This window comes from Poecile atricapillus, chromosome 23 (assembly GCF_030490865.1).
Source record: "Poecile atricapillus isolate bPoeAtr1 chromosome 23, bPoeAtr1.hap1, whole genome shotgun sequence".
Taxonomy (NCBI): Eukaryota; Metazoa; Chordata; class Aves; order Passeriformes; family Paridae; genus Poecile; species Poecile atricapillus.
In genome coordinates, this window is record NC_081271.1 from 5,979,969 (window position 1) to 5,999,605 (window position 19,637).

The following is a 19,637-nucleotide window of genomic DNA, read 5'->3' on the forward strand; positions in this document are numbered from 1 at the left end:
CAAAATGGCTAACAAAGAACTTCTTCAAGGTTTTTTATATGTCCATTTACCCAATTAACAAATGCCAAGTAAATTATTTTACTTAGTGACTCAATGACCCAACACCTGTGTGCTGCACTGTGGCATTCTTTATCCAATCACCTACTACTACCCAAAAACCTCTAGAAGAAGATGATGAAGAAGAAAGAAGAAGGAAAAGAGACAACACTCTAAATCCTCCATCTTGTATTTTGTTTTTTAAAAGAGCTTAAACCTTTAACTTTTTCACTCAGTGACTTAAGAAAACTCTCCAAGTTACACACTCACACTCTTAGATTTTCTATTTAACAGTTGTTTTCATGGTGCTTTCTTGGATGTCAGAGCCAGATATGAAAGATAAGGGCACACACTCTGTGCCTCTGACTGCAACATCTCCCCATCACTTTCTGTGGTTCAGCTGGCTGGGATCAGGGATGTCACTGCCCCTGGGCATTGTGGTAGCAGGAGTGATGCAGAGCCCCTGGGCCTGGGCAGAGCTCCATGCCCCGAGCAGAGGCTCTGGCCAGGACAGGTGCTGAGTCTGGGGGCTGCCAGCCTGCTCTGTGGCCTGGGGTGACAGCTGTTGGTTTGCTGTGCAGCGCCTGGTGTGCATGAACATGCCCCTGAACAGCGACGGCACCGTCACCTTCAACGCCACCCTCTTTGCTCTGGTGAGGACAGCGCTCAAGATCAAGACAGAAGGTAAGCAGTGATCTTGTCTGCCTCTGCAGCCTGACAGGGGACCTTCCTTGTGGTGCTGGGAGTGGGTGACACAGCATTCCCCCAGTGGCTGGGGATCTCAGGCACTTGTGTGTGGGATCAGAGCCTGTGGACAAGCCCTCAGCTCTGTTCTTATTATCCTGATATCTTATTATTATCTTATTATCTGGTCCATCTCTTTGGACCAGAGCCCCTGGGTGCCTGCATGGCCCTGCTGATGTTGAGCTGCTGGCCCACGTGTTGCAGCCCTGAGGAGTGAACCAGTGCCACCAGTGCCACCCTGAACAGCTCAGGAGTGGGCTGGTCCAGCTCCCACCCTTTGAATTTGGCTGTGCTGGGGAGGAGCTGCTTTCACCCCTTCCTTGCCAGCAGCATGGTTTGCTGAGCTTTGCTGTGGGAAGCTGTTTCTGTGCCTGTGGGCTGTGCCTGTGCTGTGAGCAGCTCTGGGCTGGGCTCTCTGCTGTGGCAGGAGCTGAGGCCAGGCTCTGGTGGGCTCCTGGGATCAGTGTCTTCCAGCAATGTGGTGTGCTGCTTCCCTCTGGCTGGGGTGGGAACATGGCAGCCTGGGAGAAGCACAGGAGATCCTGCAGACAGACTGGGATTTCAGGAATGGTGAACCCTGTGGGAGCACCAAAGGGGAGGTCAAAATCTGTAAAGTATTCTGGTCAAAATCAAAGCCTCACTCTTACGAAGCTCGTTTTTATTGGGTGGGGAGACAGAGAGGAGCTGTCACACCCTCCAGCAGACTGGCCAGGTGTTCACATGCTTTGTCTTCACTCCTGTTCACATCCCTGGGGATGAACTGCTCTGTCCTGCTTGCTTTCCTCACAGGTAATTTTGAACAGGCCAATGAGGAGCTCAGAGCTATTATCAAAAAAATCTGGAAGAGAACGAGTATGAAGCTTTTGGACCAGGTCATCCCACCTATTGGAGGTATGTCACCAGGTGGCACTTCCCAGAGGGACAGAGAAATTCCTGGTCAGGTCTCACTGCTCCAGCCACTTGGGATCTTGTGACAGGCAGAATCATCATGTTGGTTTCCTCCCTCCAGATGATGAGGTGACAGTGGGCAAATTCTATGCTACTTTCCTGATCCAAGAACATTTCAGGAAGTTCATGAAGCGCCAGGAGGAATATTACGGGTACCGGCCCAAGAAAAACCCTGTGGAGATCCAGGTTGGTGTGTGGGTGGTGCTGGAGGGGAGGCAGGGAGTTCTGCAGGTCAGGGAAGAGGTTTCTCCCAGCCTGGAGAAGACCAGGGTGGCTCAGAGAGCTGCAGGATGCCTGTGCCTCAGGCCTCTGGAAGTGAGGTGTCCCAAGCAAACCAGCACTGACCCGGCCGTGTGTCCTGCACCGAGTGTGACCTTGGTGTCCAGGGCAAAGGAGGGTTTTGACTCTCCTCCACTGACTCCAGCTGTAGAGAGGACTTGGCAGGATCTGGTGCCTCACCAAGGAGTTTTAAGACCTGGAAACTCCCACCACAGACCACTGTCTGTGCCAAATGCTGCTCATCCAAGCCCTTACCCACGTGCTCTGCTCCAGTCCCAAGTCCCTCTCCTTGTCTCCCCTTAGCAGTGTCTGGATAGCTCCATGTCCCTGGTGCTTTCTGTGTTCTCTCAGCCTTACAGAGCATCAGGTGGAGGGGGGTGAATGTGCCTGAATTTGAGTGGGACCACTGCAGTCAGAGAAGCCTGGACAGCAGGCCTGAGGGGTGCTGGCACAGGATTTCTGTGCCTGGCCAGAAATCTGGGATGTCCCTAGCCTCTCCTGACTTTGTAGGGAGGAAATCACCTGTAGAGATAAAAGACCAGGCCCCAAAGATGCAAAGCAAGGAAAAGAGCCAGGTCCCAGATCAGGGACAGAGGCCCAGCCTGCCCTTGGCTGTCTCCCACGCAGCTCTCCTTCAGGCTGCCCCTGGCATTCCCTTTTGTGGGACAGCATGAGCCCAGAAACTGTGGGACAGCTGTGGGACAGCAGGAGCTCAGGGACAGTGTCCCCAAGCACAGAGCCAGCAGCTGCAGGGTTTGACCACGGCCTGTCCCTGACAGGACACCTGGCAGGGGGATCCTCATCATGTTTCCCTCTCCAGAGACCAAGGTGAGGGGTGGTGGCATCAGTCCTGTCTTCCCTCCAGGCTGGGCTGAGGAGCATTGAAGAGGAAGCTGCCCCTGAAATCCACCGGGCCATTTCTGGGGACTTGACTGCAGAGGAGGAGCTGGAAAGAGCCATGGTGGAGGCTGCCCTGGAGGAAGGGATATACAGGGTGAGTTCAGCACTCAGGGAACAACAGTTTGGTGGTCCCACCCAGCCCTGGTTTCAGAGTGGTGCTGGTGGGCCAGCTTGGCTGCTGGCACTGGGGACAGTCTGCAGGGCGTGGGCCAAAGCATGATCAGCACTTCTTTCCTTTCTGTGGGCATCAGGACATCCCGGTCCTGTCACCTTGGGCAAGATGCTCTCTGCTTCCCCTCTGTGAAAGGACCCAGCCCATGTTCCTGGCAGGGCTGTGCTGGATATTTACCTGCTGGTTTGGAGGTTCCCACTCACACCTTCTGCCAGGCTAAGGTGGGACAGCTCTGGTGTCACAGGAACTGCTTCACTTCCCACTCCCTGGGAGTCTCAGAGACAGTCTGGGCAGCTGTGGGGTTGTAGAGTTGCACCTTCTTCTTCTTCCAGAGGTGCCACCACCCCAGGCTGTCCTGCAGAGGTGACAGGATTTGTCCTGGATGGTTCTGCATGGCCAGAAACCCTCGGTGCCTCAGTTTCCCCACCTGGGCAGTGAGGCTTTTGGGATTGTGTGGTCTGCAAGGCCTGAGCAGAGCAGTAATTGTTGCGACGTGGGAATGGCCCCAGAGCAGCCTGGAGCTCCAGGCTTGCCCTGATGCCCTCCCTGTTGGTTGCAGAGAACAGGTGGCTTGTTTGGCCAGGTGGACAGCTTCATGGAGCCCAGCAGCCCTCTGCAGCCCCAGGTGGCCAGCCAGAGGCCCCTGCAGTTCACTGAGGTGGGCAGTGAGGACCTCGACTCTCCCGTGTTCCTTGATGACTTCCCCCAGGAAGGCAACACCAACATCAACAATGCCAATAGCAGCAGCTGGCTGGAGGGGTAAGGGTGAACCTTGGTGTGCAGGCAAGGAGGGCACTGCTGGCCATGTCTCTGTGTGCCCTGGGGCTGTCCTGGCACTGCTGGCCATGTCTCTGTCTGCTCTGGGGCTGTCCTGGCACTGCTGGCCATGTCTGTGTCTGCTCTGGGGCTGTCCTGGCACTGCTGGCCATGTCTCTGTGTGCCCTGGGACTGTCCTGGCACTGCTGGCCATGTCTCTGTGTGCCCTGGGGCTGTCCTGGCACTGCTGGCCATGTCTCTGTGTGCCCTGGGGCTGTCCTGGCACTGCTGGCTGCACCCTGGCCTACCAGGGCTCCCATCCCATGACTCCTTCATCTCAGTGCCACGAGGATGGAGGTGGACAGCAGGGCTCCAGGGGTTGCAGGAATCCCTCCCCCTCATCTGCCAGTCTCTGAGGGCCAAGGCCCAGGTTGGGGTGCCTGGGCATGGGTAGAAGGGACAAAAATTACCAGTGTAGGAGGATGTACTTAGTCCTGCTCCCTGGGGTCTCCACCCTGTTCATCCATTCCAGTTGTCCCCACAGGTCTGTCCCCCCAGGCTGGGGAAGGTGGGGAGGGCTGCAGCCCCAGGTGGAGCTGGGCTCGGTGTGTCCCCAGCCAGGCTGACCCACCTGCCTGCCCTTGCCAGGGTGCAGTATGAGGATGAGGTGCTCAGGAAGATGGTACCAGCAGCACACAGGCGTCCAGCACGGGGTGAGTCTGGGATTTGTCGTTCTTCTGGGGGACTGGGAGCAGCCCAGGGGCCAGGGCAGGGGGAAGGATCTGATGTTGGTGGGTGGAAGGAGGAGATGCCCCAGTAAGTTGGAGGTTTGCTGAGAGCACTGAGCACAGCAGGATCTCTCTGGAGAGCTCTAGGAGACTGTTCTCCCTCATTTGAGGTGATGAAACATGGAGATAATGCCTCATTTTGGGGGAACACCGCCCATCTTGGGGCAGCAGGGCCACAAGACCATGTTCATTTCCTTAAACAGGGACTTTGGGTGCTGCTGAATCCTAAATCCTTTGTTTCCCCCAGTCTAGCTAGCCTGTTCCCATCTCTGCTTGGCAGAGGTGTCCTTGCTCTTGTGCCCATCTGATGTCCCTACCTTTCCCTCCCACAGAGCACAACCACCCCATACCCATGGAGAGGCTGAGCAGGAGGCGAGGGGCCACCTCTGGAGGTCCCTCAGCACCAGGGCCACTCCTCCCCCAGCAGGTAAAAGGGACAATGCGTGTCCAGAGGGGACATGTCATGTGGGGGACACAGGTGAACCTCCCTCCCATCCTGGGAAAGGCTGGCACAGCTGTGCTGGGAAGGAGCCACTCTCTGGGGCTCATTGTGTCAATCCAGCCTCGCTGGAGCTTTTCTCTTGGATCAGCCTGGAGATGGAGCTGGGCTCCCACCCTGCTGCTCTAGCAGTCATGGGGAGCTCCTCGAAGCTGGAACAGCTGGAAGCACATCCCTCTGGCTCCCCATCTGCCTCCAGAGCCAGGGCAGGAAGAAGGGGTGCATCAGATTCACCCCCATGCTCCCTTTGCTGCCTCATGCCCGGGGCCAGGGCTGGTTCCCAGCTCTCTGTTCACAGGGCCCTGCTGGTCCCATTTTGGGGGTGTCCTGGACCCAGGAGCCCCAGCAGGATGGCATTGCTTGTCCAGGCACTGGACAGGGAACAGAACCTGCAGCCCCCACACTAATATGGGAGAGGTCTTTCCTGGGCAGTGTCCCAGCACATTGCATCTCTGTGCTACTCTCACCCAGCTGCCCACAGAGGATGGCACTGTGACAGCAACAGCATCCAGCTCAGGGTTCCAGCTGAGAGAAACTGGTGAGCCAGGAACATCCTCCACACCAGCCATCACCTTCCTCATTCAGGAGGTAAGGCAAGGGTACAGCCTGGCAGAGGGAACAGCAGGGACGGCAGGAAATTCCAGGCAGGAAATTCCATGCTTATGCCATGATGGGGGATTTGGGGGCAAAGCTTAGCTACAAGGGCGAGCAGCAGGTATGTGCCAGCACAGGGGGCAGAAGGGAGGAGAAGAGGGTGGGTGGGTGCCTCAGCCAGGACAGCTCCCCAGGCTGAGCACCCACGCTGTGCTCTCATCTTCTGCACAGGCTCTGATCTCCGGAGGCCTCGGGGCTCTGGCCCATGACTCGTCGTTTGTAGCAGTGACCAGGGACGAGATGGCAGCCAGCAGCCAGCTGGAGATGGATGAAGTGGAGAAAGCAGCCGTGGAGCTGCTCAAAGGAAGAGAAACACTGCAGGGCACAAAAACTGGCTCTGCCCCACTGGACACCTCAGCTGTGTCACCAGGCAGATCCCCAGGGCTCGGTGCAGCTCCCTCCCAAAAGACCACCACTGCCACTCGCCTGTGAGCTGCCCACTGCAGCAGCCCAGGGTCCTGGCACAGGGGGTGCTGGAGCAGAGCCACACTGCTCCTGCCTGTGGTCCTGAGGTACTCTGGCCAGCTGTGGTACTACTTTTGGGATGTCTCTGGGATGCTGGTGCAGAACAGGACAATGCTGTTCCAGCGGGGTGTTGCAAGAATGGACAGGTCATTAAAGTGTTCCTGCTGTGTGACTCTGGATGCCCTCCCCTCCTTCCTCTGCTGCCCTGCCTGTACAGCCAGTGGAGGGGGTTTTGAGGTTGGGATCTCCTGATATCCCAGTAGCTGGACCCTGTGTCCTCATGTCTCTGCTGCCTCTGCAGCCTCCTGCCTGCAGCCAAGTCTGGCCTGTGAGGAGGAGATGTGCCAGGGGCTGGGCAGCAAAATGGGGCGTGGGGCCTTTGTGGCTCTCTGTCCCAGCTGTGTGTGAAACTGGGGATGGGGCAGAGGTGTGAAAGCATGTTCAGGCCGGGGCAGTGGCTCTGGGGTTGGCCAAGAGGAGGATTGGACACTGTGATGCCATTTCTGCCCCTCCCACTATGTCCACACTGCGCTCTTGGGGTCAGGCATCCATCCCAGTCTCTGGGAAGGTCTCGTTCAGCCCATGACATCCATCCCACAGCTCAGTGGGGCACGGGCCAAGGGAGTGTGGAGCTGTTCCTGCAGCACTCTCTGCACTGCCTGCACTGGTGCTGAGCAGCAGCCGAGGTCTCTCCTCCCTGGGCTGCCCCCCATGGAATCTGGGTGCTGAGCACTGGGGCAGCCCCATCTCCCAGCCAGCTCTTCAGTGGGATCTGGCTCCCAAGGGCTCCAGCCCAGCCTAACTGGGAACTGGGGAGCTCTTGATCACCTAATAGATATTAAAATGCAGAGAGTGGATGGGTCCCAGGGGAGGAGCAGATCAATGAGCCAGCCTGCTCCCCAGCACGGCTTTTATTAACTCAATCAGGGGAGCAGTCTGAGTTCCAGCTGCAGCCTGAGCACCAGAGCCAGTCTGGTGTCTGCCCATGGCAGAGCAGCTTCCCCCACAGCTCGCAGCCAGCAGAGATGGATGGTGTGGGGGGAACTGCTGCATCCCTTCCTCTTGCTTCTTTGCCCCGGGGCAGGACTGACACCCCTTCCTACTCACCCCCTCACACATGGATGGAGGTGCACAGGGGGTGGCAGTTCAGCTCTGCCAGGGGATGGCAAGGACATGTTATGGGGTGAGTGCTCATGGTCTCCTGGTGGGTTTAGGGAGATGCAGGACCACATGTATCATTTGCCAAGACATGTGGGTGGTCACTGGAGACTCTAAACATAAAGGGTGACACTGTGGTGGGGACAATCCCACTGTGGTGGGGCCTCTGCACCCTCTCCTGCAGGCTGGGGCTGCTCAGGGGATGGTTTGCTCCATCCCAGGTGTGTGTGCAGTGTCTTTCTTAAGCTGATTCTAGCTGAACTGGGGCACAGATGTGATTTGTGGGTGGGAGTAGGAAGAGAGCAACATCATGGCACAGTCACTGCCCCTCTCTGCCTGGAGCTTCAGTGGGGAAAAGTCCAGCCTCAGGAAAACCGGCAGCTCAGGGTGGGAACTGCACTGTGCACCAGGTGTCCTTGCAAACACAGGACAAAGAAAGAGGAATACCAGCTCCTCACATCCTTGCAGGCCATGTCCTGCTCCTCTCCATGATTTTCTACCATACAGTGTCCTGGGACTTACCCATCCCAGCAGAACTGAGGAGCTCCCGTGGGATGCAGAGTCCTGTGCACACATGGCCCGTGCTCGTGGCACCTTGGGAGGAGCAGACACGAGCAGATGGGGTGAAGGGACCCAGAGTGCAGAGCAGAGGGCAGGGGCTGGACTCTGTGCTGGGCTCAGCAGCCTCACTAGCTATTGGCCACCAGTGCTGGTGTGTCCTGGCTATCCCTCTCCCAGGATACAACCTGGACTGCTCAAGAGAAACCTCCGAGTGCCTCGGTTTGCCCTGGTGCTCCATTGCCATTTGCCCTGACATTGACACCAAACTGCAGAGCTGGGAGTCTCCTGTAGGTCCCACAGCTGCTGGAAGATGCTTTCTTCAGCAGAGCCAGGGCCTGTCCACATCCAGCTACCATCAGCCCCAGCAACGTGAATGCAACTCAGGAAAGCCATAACAGAGACTCCTTCAGCTCCCCAGTGCTCCTGTGTCTCCAGTCCTTCTCTCTGATGGCCTCTGGATGTGTCTCCCTCACCAGCCTCCCAAGACCAGCTCCTAGGATGGAGCCACTGGGCCCGGGCTGGGTGGGCACTGCCCTGTGCTGCGTGGGTGCCCAGCTGGCTGTGCCGACCCCAGCCCTGCAGTACGGAGTGTGCACGCTGGGCAGCTCTGCTGGCACCCGGACACCATCCTGTCACACCATGTCCTCTTAGGACAGGCTCTCACGACAGCCCTGGGCAGCCCAGAGGGTTGTGAGACCCCAGTCCCTGGCTCTGGCAGGAGCACCGAGCTCCCCCCTGCCCTGCTGTGTATCCTGCTGCTCCGTGGTGCCACCCCCCAGCAGCACAGAGGGCACGGGATGCAGCGGAGCCGAGGAGGAGTCGGAGTGATGCCAGCCCCGTGGGAGCTCGCCCGGTACAGCCCGGATCAGGGCCCGGTACAGCCCGGGGCAGAGCCCGGTACAGCCCGGGGGAGTGCCCGGTACAGCCTGGGGCAGTGCCCGGTACAGCCCGGAGCAGAGCCCGGTACAGCCCGGGGCAGAGCCCGGAGCAGAGCCCGGTAAACCCCAGAGTAGCGGGGCCGCTGACCCGGCAGGGGGAGCACGGGCTGAGTGTGAACGGGTGAGTGCGAGTTGTGTCCGTGTGTCCGTGTGTCCGTGTGTCCCTGTGTCCCTGGTGTCCGTGTGTCCATGTGTCCGTGTGTCCGTGTGTCCATGACCGTGTGTCCCTGTGTCCGTGTGTCCATGTGCCTGTGTGTCTGTGTCCTTGTGTCCATGTGTCCGTGTGTCCGCGTGTCCGTGTGTCCATGCCCGTGTGTTCGTGCCCATGTGTCCGTGTGTCCATGTCCGTGTGTCCGTGTGTCCGTGTGTCTGTGTGTCCGTGTGTCCGTGCCCATGTGTCCCTGTGTCCGTGTGTCCCTGTCCGTGTCCGTGTGTCCCTGTGTCCCTGTGTCCGTGTGTCCCTGTGTCCGTGTGTCCCTGTCCGTGTCCGTGTCCACGTGTCCGTGTGTCCGTGTGTCCGTGTCCGTGTGTCCGTGTGTCCCTGTGTCCGTGTGTCCGTGTGTCCCTGTGTCCGTGTGTCCCTGTCCGTGTCCATGTCCGTGTGTCCGTGTGTCCGTGTGTCCGTGTCCGCGTGTCCGTGTGTCCGTGTGTCCGTGTGTCCGTGTCCGTGTCCATGTGTCCGTGTGTCCGTGTGTCCGTGTGTCCGTGTGTCCGTGTGTCCGTGTGTCCATGCCTGTGTGTCCGTGTGTCCGTGTGTCCATGCCCGCACACCCCGGTTCCGAGCGGGTCCCGCTCTCTCCTCCGCGTGTTCTCGGTCCGGCCCTGTGGGCGGGTCCCGCCGTGTCCCCGCCCCGCACCTGGCCCGGCCCCGCCCCGGCGGCGGCCCCGCCCCTCCCGGCCCGCGGATGCTCCGGGGCAGCGGCGGCCGCGGTGCCGTGCGGGGCCATGGCGGCCCCGGACAGCTGCGTGAAGGTGGCCGTGAGGTGAGTGCGGGGATCGCCGCTTCCCGCGGGGCCGGGCTGTGCGGCCCGGGGCCCGCACGGAGCTCGCTGCGCCCGGGACCGATGCCGAAAGGCGGGGCGGGCGCTGCGGGTGCGGGTGCGAGGCGGGGGTCGGTGGGTGCCCGTTCGGCTCTGACCCCCCCCGGGGCAGTGAGACCCCGCCGGGCCGGTCTTTGCCGCGCCCCCCACGGCCCCGCCGCTCTCCTCCCCGCCCCCCGCTCCCCACCGTTTCGGGATGTGTCCCCCCTGTCCCCGCAGCCCGGCTCTGCCTTCCCTCCACCCGCCCCCACCGCCCGCCATCCCCCGTGAGCGGCGCAGGGCGAGGCCGGGACCCCCGGCTCCTCCACCTGCAGAGCCGGCGGGAGCCCAGCCCGGCCGGTTCCCGGTGCTGCGCGGGTGGGTTTGGCCGTCCCAAGTGTCACCAGGATGCCGGGGATTGTGAGGGCTCTCTGCCCGGCCCCCCCTCTGCGCGGTGGGAAGCGATGCGGTATCTCGGTGTCCTTTGTGCTGGGAACAATGCGCCCGCAGACCCGCACCTCACACAGGAGCTGCTGGCGGCCTCGGAGCCCGCCGGGGCTCGGGGGTCTGCGGGAGCTCGGGGGGCGTGGGCCGGGCGAGGTGGAGCCCCGGGGGGACGGGTGACAGCCCCCTGTGTCACCCTCGCCTTTGTGAGCGCCATGGCCGGGCCGGTGCGCGGGGCTCTGCCGCTCCCTGCCCCTCGCGAGGAGAAAATCCCCGCGGAGCGAGGGGATGTGGATCCCACGGAGCGGGGACCCTGCCCGGCCCGGGAGCCTGTGGCGGCCGGAGCCGCCGTCAGGCGGGGGAAGGGACCGGCCGGGCCCCGCTCCCCCCGTGCCGGGGCACTCGCATCTGCCGGGCCCGCGGTGCGGGAGCGGATCGGAGCCGCAGCCCGTCCCGGCCGGCCGGACACACCGTGCCGCCCCCCGCTCTGTCCCCCGTGCCCCCGGCAGGCCGGGGCTGGCGGCTGCGGGGACCGTGCCGGGGCTCGGAGGGCACTGCCCGCGCCCTGCCTGCTGCGAGCGGGAGCACAAAAGATGCTGCTGGTGCAGCGGCAGCGATGGAGGGAGAGCGGGTGGGTGTGGGGCTGTGTGTGCGTGTGCAGCGGGTGTGCGGGGCTGTGTGCGTGTGCCCGCGGCTGTGTGCACCGCGACACCTCCCAGCTCCCCCGGCCCCTCCAGCCTGCGAGCCCCGGCAGCACCGGAGGGGATTTTTTTGCCATTCTCCTCTCGACAGGCCGAGGGTCGAGGCCAGGCTTTGGCTGTGCAGGATGGGGGAGCTGCAGGAGTGACGGCAGCCCCTGCTGCGGTTGCTGCTGGGGTGGCTGCACAGGGGCAGGGAGGGCTGTGCCAAGACAGAGTGTCTGTGCCAGGACACTGACCCGGGAACCGAGTTAATGCTGACCGTGGGAATGGAGATTTTCTCCTGGCCAGACACTTCCCGTCCCCATCCTGCATTTCTCTCGAGATGATGCCTTTTAACATCATCCCGGAGATGGGGTGGGTGCCATGGCGGCTGTGGAGTCCCCTCTGCTGGGCTCTCCTCATCCCTCAGACCCCTCCCAGCACTGGGGTCCTGGGGGGCCGGTGCTTGGCGAGGGGAGTGACGGGGGTATGCAGCATTGCGGTGGGGCTGGAGCGGTCACGGGGAGCAACCAGGGAGGGGGGAGAGGTCCAACCCTCTTGCACCCCTTCCTTGAGAGGGAGTGAGCCTCAACATCCCACTCGGTGCAGCCGGTGAGAGCTGGGCGGATGGGGGGGATGTGGTGCTGGAGGTGAGTCGGGAGGACAAAGGAGCAGGGCTGGGAGCAAGGAGGCAGCAAAACAAAGCCATCAGGTCGCAGTGCCGTGCAGGAAGGTGTTTCTGATGCTGAGCTGAGTGTGCAAGGGCTAAACTGCTCTCCCTGCAGACCACCCACCTTTTCTGCCACAGCAGCCCCGGGGGGCTGGGGTTGGGTCCCCTCCTGTCCTGGACTTGGAGCAGAGCGAGGTTTTCCTTTGTCAGTGCTGGTGACACCCTGCTGGTGGAGCAGCCGGGCTGCAGGATTCCCTAAAACCCTTGAAGTAAACCTGCCCCAGATCCCACCTCTCTCAGCCATCGGACCACAGAGGAGATTGAATGTTTCTGGGATGCAGCAGGACACGGATCAAAGCTCCCCTTTTGTCCCTTGATAATAACATGAATAGGCCAGCTGTGCTGTTTCTTTGGGGTCTCTGTGTCTTTCTTTGGGGTCTCTGTCTGTGCTGCTGCTGGGAGGGAGGTGGGACCTGGGGAAGGGCCAAGGGCACTTGGTGGTGTTGGTGGAATGCACGGCTGTCTGCTGGGGTCAAACAGCTGGGAATGGTCCAGCTGATGGCAAAGAGGTGTCACAGCCATCAGGACCCATCTCTGTGGTCCCACAGAGCCCTTGGGGTGGGAGGAGTAGAGACAGTTGAACAGAGATGCTGGATCTGTTCATCCCAATTCCTGCTGATTGTCTTCTGATGGCAGGAGAAGGCAGGAGAGATGCTGTGGTGTTTCACTGTCAGCCTCACAGGCTCCCATCTTCTCCTCGAGACCCTCATCTGCCCCATTTGCACTGGGCTCCAGAGAACCCGGCTGCTGAGCACCACTTGTGGTGGGGGAACAGAATTTAGGCTTCCCACGTGCTGGGAGGGAAATGGCCGGTACCTGCAGCAGCGCTGCTGTCAGCAGAAGGAAATGCAGGCCCAGCAGCTCCTCCTGGCCCAGGGGCTGATTTGTTCCTGTACCTTGTACCTGCAGTGTCTGCAAGGGCAGGGCTGGATCCTGCCCTGGCCCTCGCCCTCCCTGCCAGCAGGGTCTGCTTTGCTTGCCCCTTACCCTGGAGTGTGACTTGTGTCTGCTGGGGCAGGGATGGGCAGGGCTGAGCTGTGGCTGCAGTCAGGCTGTGCCTGGGGAGCTGTCTCAGCAGGAAACTGCCTCCTGCCCCATGGTGCTGAGCAGGGTCTGGGGGCCAACCCTCCTCAGACCGCAGCCGCTGCTTCCTTCTTGTAGGTGACCTTCAAACGAGTGGCTGCAATGCAGCAGCTCCCCACTCCTGCCCTCTGACCAGGAGCACGGCCTTGATTGGAGGCTTGGGACAGAAATTTGAGGTTTGTGCCTGAAATTTGAGGTTTGTGCCTTGAGGCTCAGCAGCCCCTCTCCCCACAGCCCCCTCCAAGATCGCAGCCAGGTGCTGCCAGCTCCTGCAGCCACGCTGAGCCAGGGAGAGGGACTCGCTGTGCCGGTTGCAGGAAGCAGAGCTCAGCCCAGTATTTTGCAGTGTCAGGAAGGGCTGATGGCATGTATTGACCCTCAAAGCCATTAAACTCCTTGGCTGGAGGCCTGAGTGGCCTGGCTGGCTGCAGAGCTGCTCCCTGAGGGCACCTCCAAACTGGCTGGCTCGTTTGAGAGAGACAGTGGCATCCCCTGTGCCAGAGCTGCCCATGGCACTGAGCATGCCTGGCCTGCTGAGGAGACGCAGGAAACTGAGCTTGTGAAATTGGGGAAGGAAGTTGAGTCGTATTTCAAGTTTATTTAAACTCTGCAACCTCCAGTGCTCTGCTGCTCTGGCGGGCGCTCCTGCTGCGATGCTCTGTGGGGCACAGCAATCGCCCTCATCCGGCTGGTGCCTCGGGGAGCGGCTCCTCAGTCCCCCTCCCCTCCTTGCCGTGCACCCTTGGGGTGCTCCAGCCAAGTGGCTCAGCTGGCAGAGGCCTGGTGGTGGGCTCAGCTGGGCTTCAGAGGTCCTGGCACCTCTATTGCCACATGGCAGGGGCTCTCTGCCTGCTGCGATTCTTTCTGTGAGCCCAAAGTGTCTGCAGCCAGCTGGGCTCAGGGAGGTTGTAGCCCTTCCCCATCAGGGATGGATTTGGGTGCAGCTGGAAAGGTGCTGTGAGCCCAGTTTGTGCCACTCCCGGTGGGGAGAGGGAGGGTACAGCCCTGGTACCTGCTGCCCACCATCCCCTGCCTCTGCTGTGCCTTGGAGCCCCTTTGTGGTGGTTCTGGCTGGCTCCTGCCAGCGTTGGCTGCTATTGGCCTGGCTGGGAGAGATAAGGCAATCAATTCCAGCCCACGGCATGGGATGTGACTGTCTCCTGGAGGGGGAGGGGAAGGGGGGAGGGGAGCAGCCCATCCCGGTGTTGGGTACAGCCCATCCTGGTGTTGGTGTTGGGTACAGCCCGTCCTGGTGTTGGGTACAGCCCATCCCGGTGTTGGGTACAGCCCATCCCGGTGTTGGTGGTGGGTACAGCCCATCCCGGTGTTGGGTACAGCCCATCCCGGTGTTGGGTACAGCCCATCCCGGTGTTGGGTACAGCCCATCCCGGTGTTGGTGTTGGGTACAGCCCATCCTGGTGTTGGGTACAGCCCTGGGGTGCTCTGTCTCCCATTTGCAGGGTCAGGGGGAAGCCCTGATCCCTGGAAGGAAAGCTCTCAGCACGCTGCTGTATCCTCAGGGTGCTGGGCTGGCAAACCACGGCTGTGGGCACTCCAAGCCCCTTCCTCTCCACCCTTTGCACCCACTGAGGGCATCTCAGCCATGGCAGGGAGCTCCTGCCCCATCCTGTGCTTGTTCTGAGCCCTGCACACGCTGCTCTGCTTTGGCTCTGGGGCTTTGCTCTTTGTGTTTTTGGGGCTGTGTGTTCCAGGGAGCCGGGACACAGCGGCTGCCCAGCCTGGAGAGAGGGGCTGGGGAACACGCTGGGCTCTGGCTGCTGCTGAGCCCGGGGGTGTGGATGCAGGGGGCTCCGTGCCTGCCTTCACTCGGCTTTTACAGCGGAAATGTTGGATGGGGACGGTGCGAGGGGGGAGCGGGGCTGAGCCCTGCCGGATGTGCCAGCGCCCACAGCAAAGCTGCTTGAGGAGGCTTTTGGTGCCTGCACACATCACCCATGGGCAGGGGATTTAGCTGAGCACCCTGGAGCCTCAGGAGCCTCCCAAGGATCGGTCAGAGGAGCCAGCTGCTGCCTCAGCAGTGAAATTGGAGGCAGGAGAGAATTGCAGATGAAGCCCCAAACAAAGCTGTCAGAAACATGGCTCCTGGCCCCAGGGGAGGGAAAGCGATACCCTCTGTGAGCCCAATGTGAATCACAGAGCCAGCCCTGGCCATGGCTGCACTGCTGGGGCTGGGGTCTGGCCCCGCTGCTCCCACAGGGCTATTTCCTGCTGGAGGCTGTCAAAACACTCCATGGCACTGGTTAAACAGCCGGCAGATTTGGGATGTGGTGGATTGTGAGGGCAGCTGCCGCTGGGATCTGCTGCAGGAGATCATTCTGCAGGGATGCCTCTGCACCCTGCTCCGTTGCTGGTGGCTTTTACTTTGGCTTGGTGGAAGGGACAGCGACTGGCACCTGCTCACCACCCCTTTCCTCTCTGGGCAGAGCAGGAGCCAGCCCAGTGCTGCCCTGGGATGTGTTTGTGTCCCCACTGCTCTGGGGGTGGAGGCTGCCCCACCTTGCTGTGCCCCTCTGCTCTCTCCATGTGGGTGTCACACAGCCACTGCCTCCTTTTCCCGGGGAGGGGTCGGAGCTGAGCCCGAGGACTTGGGGGTTCCAGCGCCACTTTGGCCACTCTGCAGCTCCTTGGAGCCTGACATGGCTGGGAAACATTTCCTGTAGTGGAGCCTGGTGCTGAGCTCCTCTGTGCTGTGATCCTGTGGGGCTGTGGGCACCTCCCTGCCCCTGCCCATGCCTGGCTTTGTCAGTCTCCATCCCTGCTCTGGGCTGGGCTGCTGGCTGAGCTCCTGCTCCTCCTCTTCCCCCAGCCTTCCAGCACTGGGGTCCCTGGCCCAGCCTTGCATGGCTGGAAAGCACAAACCAGCCCCTCCAGCTGGGGGAGAGGGAGGGTCTCTGGGTCCATGGTGGTCTCTGCCCATCCATGGTTTCAGCCTGAGGGAGACATTAGCTCAAAACATTCCCTGTTCTTGCCCAGGTTGGGGACTGGGTTTGCTCCTGGGTACTGCACAGCATCCCCTGTCCTGCTGGCCAAGGGCTTGGCATTCATCTGGATTTTGGGGAGGGGCTGGAGAGGCGCCTCTTTTATGCCACCTGCTCCCATGTCTTGTGGGCAGCTTTGCTCTGGTGCTCCTGCTGGGCTCTGGGGCTGCAGGATCTTGTGCCAAGCTCAGGTTGTTGTTTCCCCAGTGGCAACTGGAGTGCACTGGGAGGCTGCCAGCACGCTGGCTCTAGGGAAGCCTTATCCCCAGTATGGGGACACCGTGGTAGTGCTGGGGTGGAAGTGGGACATGGGGACCTTGCAGGGACACCTGGGACAGGGAGAGATCCTGTGGGTGTGATTCACTGAGCTGGGAGGAGATGGAGCCCCAGTGCTGGGGGCAGAGCTGGGTGGGGAAGTGTGTCCATCAGACCCGTGGCATTCCTGTGCTTTGCAGGATCAGGCTGATGGCCTGTCAGGCCCAGGGTCTATTGCTGAATGATGCTTTCCTTTAACTCCCCATTGCCAATACTGCTGCTGAGCCAGTGTTTTTGGGGCTGTTCTGCATGGCTGAGGAGTTGGGGCCCTGCTGGGGCATGTCTCACATCATGTGTGCTGTCACACGTGTGTTTCCCACCTCACCTGGGGTTTCCTGACACCACACCCGTTCACAGGTGACTGTCCCCTACAGGGTCTGTTGTTTGCAAACATCCTGGTGGTGTCCCCTCCCCTTGGGCTGATCCCAGGTGGAGCTGAAGGCCAGTGACTTACAGGGGTGAAGGTGGAGTCCAGGGAGATCCCAAACTGGATTGGCTCCTGCTCCCCTCTAGGCTGAGGAGAGCAGGGTTCCCTGCATCCCCTGGGTGCTGCTGGTCTGTGCCAGGGGCTGGGTGTCCCTGCTGCTGGCTGTCCCTCGTCCCTGGCCTGCCGTGGGCTCAGCACGGAGCAGATGGTGCAGCTCACAGCCTCGTGCTCCTGCCAGAGCTAATGAGCAGCACATGGTGCCTGCCACGGCCTGATTTAAAGGTTTCCCTAAGCCTGGGAAAGTCTGGAGTGCTGGGATTAGGGGGAGCCCAGGGGGCTGTGGGGTGCAAGGCAGCGGGGTTAGCCCTGCAGAGGAGCAGGCTGGCTGGTGTTGGGGTGGGTTTCCTTGGGGATGGATGTAGAGGCATGTCCCCCATTTGGGCTGTGCCCAGTGGGTGTCTGGGTGCACCCCAGCTCTGGGGGGTGTCCCCAGGCTGCCCAGGAGCTGTGTCCTGCCCCAGTGCTGATCCAGTGGTGCAGGCTGTGGCACCCCTGCCTTGTCACAGGGCACGGGGGGCTCTGTGCTGTGCTTGTTTCTGCTGGGAGGTGCCTGGATGTCTCCCTCAATTGCCCTGTTTGCTGACCAGACCTGGCAGTCTCCGGGGAGCCTGATTCAATTGTCTCTGATTGCTGAGCCACTTCCCTGCCGTGGTAATTAAATGCTGAACTTTGTCTTGGTTTGTGTCCAATATAACCTGTGTGCAGAGAGGCAGCCCTTGGCAGCCAGTCCTCACCCAGGTCCCCATGCTCAGGGAGAACAGGGCTGGGAGATCCTTTCCCAGCACGGGGGCAGATTCTCCTGTGGGATCTGGGCCTGGGGAGGGCAGGCAGCCCCATCCATGCTTGAGGTGTTGGCCAGGAGATGTGGGAAAACCTGGAGCACTTTGTTCTGCTCCTGCCCTGGGGAGCTGCTTGGCCAAGCTGAGAGCCCCACACAGCCCCTCACCTGCTGGCTCTGGGATGCCTGGGCTGCCCTTGACCCATCAGATGTCCTGGGAGAGCTGGAGGAGGTGAGGGCTGCTCCTCCTGGCTGACCTGGGCTGTTTGTTGGGGTTGCAGGGCAGCAGCAGAGCATGGAGGGCAGCCTTGGGGCAGAGTGAAGCAGGTGGGGAGCAGAGAGGAGGCTGCCAGGGGGGCTCTGTGCAGCCCCAGGCCGCTGGGCAGCTGCTCCTGCAGCTCTGGGGAGGCTGGAGGGGCTGGTGACACAGGGGGCAGAGATGGGGCCATGGGAGGAGTGGGGATGGCAGCAGGGCAAGCACAGGGGATACGGGGATGGGAGTGGGGTGAATGCCAGGCCATGTGGGCAGGGGAAATGGGGTGAATGCAGATGATGTGGGTGAGCACAGGTGATGTGGGAACAGAAACAGGAGCAGAATGAGTGCAGGCAGTGTGGGGAGAAGAGCCAGGTGCTGTTGGGGCTTGCCCAGCCCACCTGTCCTGACAGGCTCCCAGAGCTGGGCTGTGCCCTGGTGGGCTGTGCCAGCTCCAGCTCTGCCAGCCCACAGTGGCTGGTGCTCGGCTGAGGGCAGTGCCTCACCAGCATTGCCGTGGGCAGCTTTGCCCCTGTGCAGACAAGAGGTGGTGGCTGTGAGTGTCTGGGGTCTGGCACAGAGAGGGAAAATCCCATGGAGCTCTTCCACCCATCACCCTACAGCTCTGAGGCTCTGCTCCCTGGGCAACCAGCCCTTCCTGGCTGGGCAACCTCCTTGGGAGGGAAGAGGAACAGCTCTTTGTAGGGTCTGCAGGCAGCTTGCAGAGAGGTCTTGGAGGGACAGGAGCTCTTTGTGACCCCCCCCAGTCTGTGAGCAGCTGCCCTGACAGTGCTGGGAAGTGTTGGAGGGTGTGTGTGCTCAGGCTCCGGGGGAGGTGGAACAGCCCCTGTGTGACACGGGTGATCCTGGCTGATGGATCTGGCTCCCTCTGCCCCTGCTCCAGGGTAGCTGTGTCTCAGCACTGCTGTGGCCTGGTGTGTGCCCACAGGCACTTTGCTGGGGTGGGGATGTCACAGCTCTGGCTCTGTGCTGGAGGGCTGGGACAGTGTGCTGCCATGGATTTGGCAAAGTGCTGGGAGCCAAAGGATGCTCCGAGCCCCTTGGGGCTGCCGTGGTGCTGGGCTGGGAGGCAGGAAGCTGGGAGAGCTGGGTGAGGAGGATGTGAACCCAGCAGTGCAGGTCAGCCAAGCTGTGCCTTCCAGTGCAAGGAGACAGCCTCCCTTCAGAGTACAGGGGGTCAGTGGTGTGTGCAGGCCTGCCCTGGGGATACTGGCTGTGCCCAGTCCACCCCATCCCTCTTGCAGGGCCTGAGATGCTGGGATGGGGAGATTCCTCCCTGGGAGGCTGTTCCTGCTGGGATCAGGGACCCCCAGGCTGACCCTGCCTGTGGAGCTGCCTCTCAGTGCCCACCTGGCACTTGGCTCCCAGCCCCGCTCCCCCGAGCCTGGCAGAGGGCAGCAGAGCAGAACAGCTCAGTCTTTGTGCCTGCCCCAGCTCCTGCTCCTCAGCTCCTGCCCCTCGGCTTGCAGGACCCGCTCCCCTCCTCTTCCCAGATGCTCGGTGTCCCTGGCAGCTCAGCCATGGAGACAGCGCTTTCAGAGCCTGCCAGCCTGGCAGGGATGGGGAGGGGAGCGATGGAGACGCTCCAGCCGAGGTTCCCTTTGTGCGTGTCCCCGTGTCCCCGGCTCTCCTGGCACGCCCGGCTCGTGCTGATGGCTTTGGATGCTGATGCTGGATCAGGCTCCTGCTGTGACGCCAATCATCGCCCCAGCGGGAGCTGCCGCTTGCCAAGGGGTGTTGTGCACCCCTGCCTGCTCCTCTGTGTGTTCACCCATCCATCCCCCTCCTGCCTGCTCCTCTGTGTATCCATCCATCCATCCATCCCCCTCCTGCCTGCTCCTCTGTGTGTTCACCCATCCCTCCATCCCCCTCCTGCCTGCTCCTCTGTGTATCCATCCATCCATCCATCCATCCATCCATCCATCCATCC

The 19,637-nt window shown here is 61.2% G+C and overlaps 2 protein-coding genes across 2 annotated transcripts in view; both read left to right on the forward strand.

Moving 5' to 3' along the window:
* The window catches only part of CACNA1S (calcium voltage-gated channel subunit alpha1 S), a 43,820-nt gene extending 37,407 nt beyond the window's left edge, over window positions 1–6,413 (forward strand). The window contains exons 36-44 of the mRNA XM_058855763.1: window positions 618–720; window positions 1,570–1,671; window positions 1,790–1,914; window positions 2,873–3,001; window positions 3,639–3,838; window positions 4,484–4,548; window positions 4,956–5,050; window positions 5,594–5,710; window positions 5,948–6,413. Of these exons, the coding sequence (XP_058711746.1) occupies window positions 618–720; window positions 1,570–1,671; window positions 1,790–1,914; window positions 2,873–3,001; window positions 3,639–3,838; window positions 4,484–4,548; window positions 4,956–5,050; window positions 5,594–5,710; window positions 5,948–6,208 (1,197 nt within the window). The 3' untranslated portion in view covers window positions 6,209–6,413. The remainder of the gene's footprint in view (window positions 1–617; window positions 721–1,569; window positions 1,672–1,789; window positions 1,915–2,872; window positions 3,002–3,638; window positions 3,839–4,483; window positions 4,549–4,955; window positions 5,051–5,593; window positions 5,711–5,947) is intronic.
* A 3,417-nt stretch (window positions 6,414–9,830) lies between these two features.
* Window positions 9,831–19,637, forward strand: part of KIF21B (kinesin family member 21B) — a 38,955-nt gene continuing 29,148 nt past the window's right edge. The window contains exon 1 of the mRNA XM_058855822.1: window positions 9,831–9,881. Coding sequence (XP_058711805.1) covers window positions 9,844–9,881 — 38 coding nt within the window. The 5' untranslated portion in view covers window positions 9,831–9,843. The remainder of the gene's footprint in view (window positions 9,882–19,637) is intronic.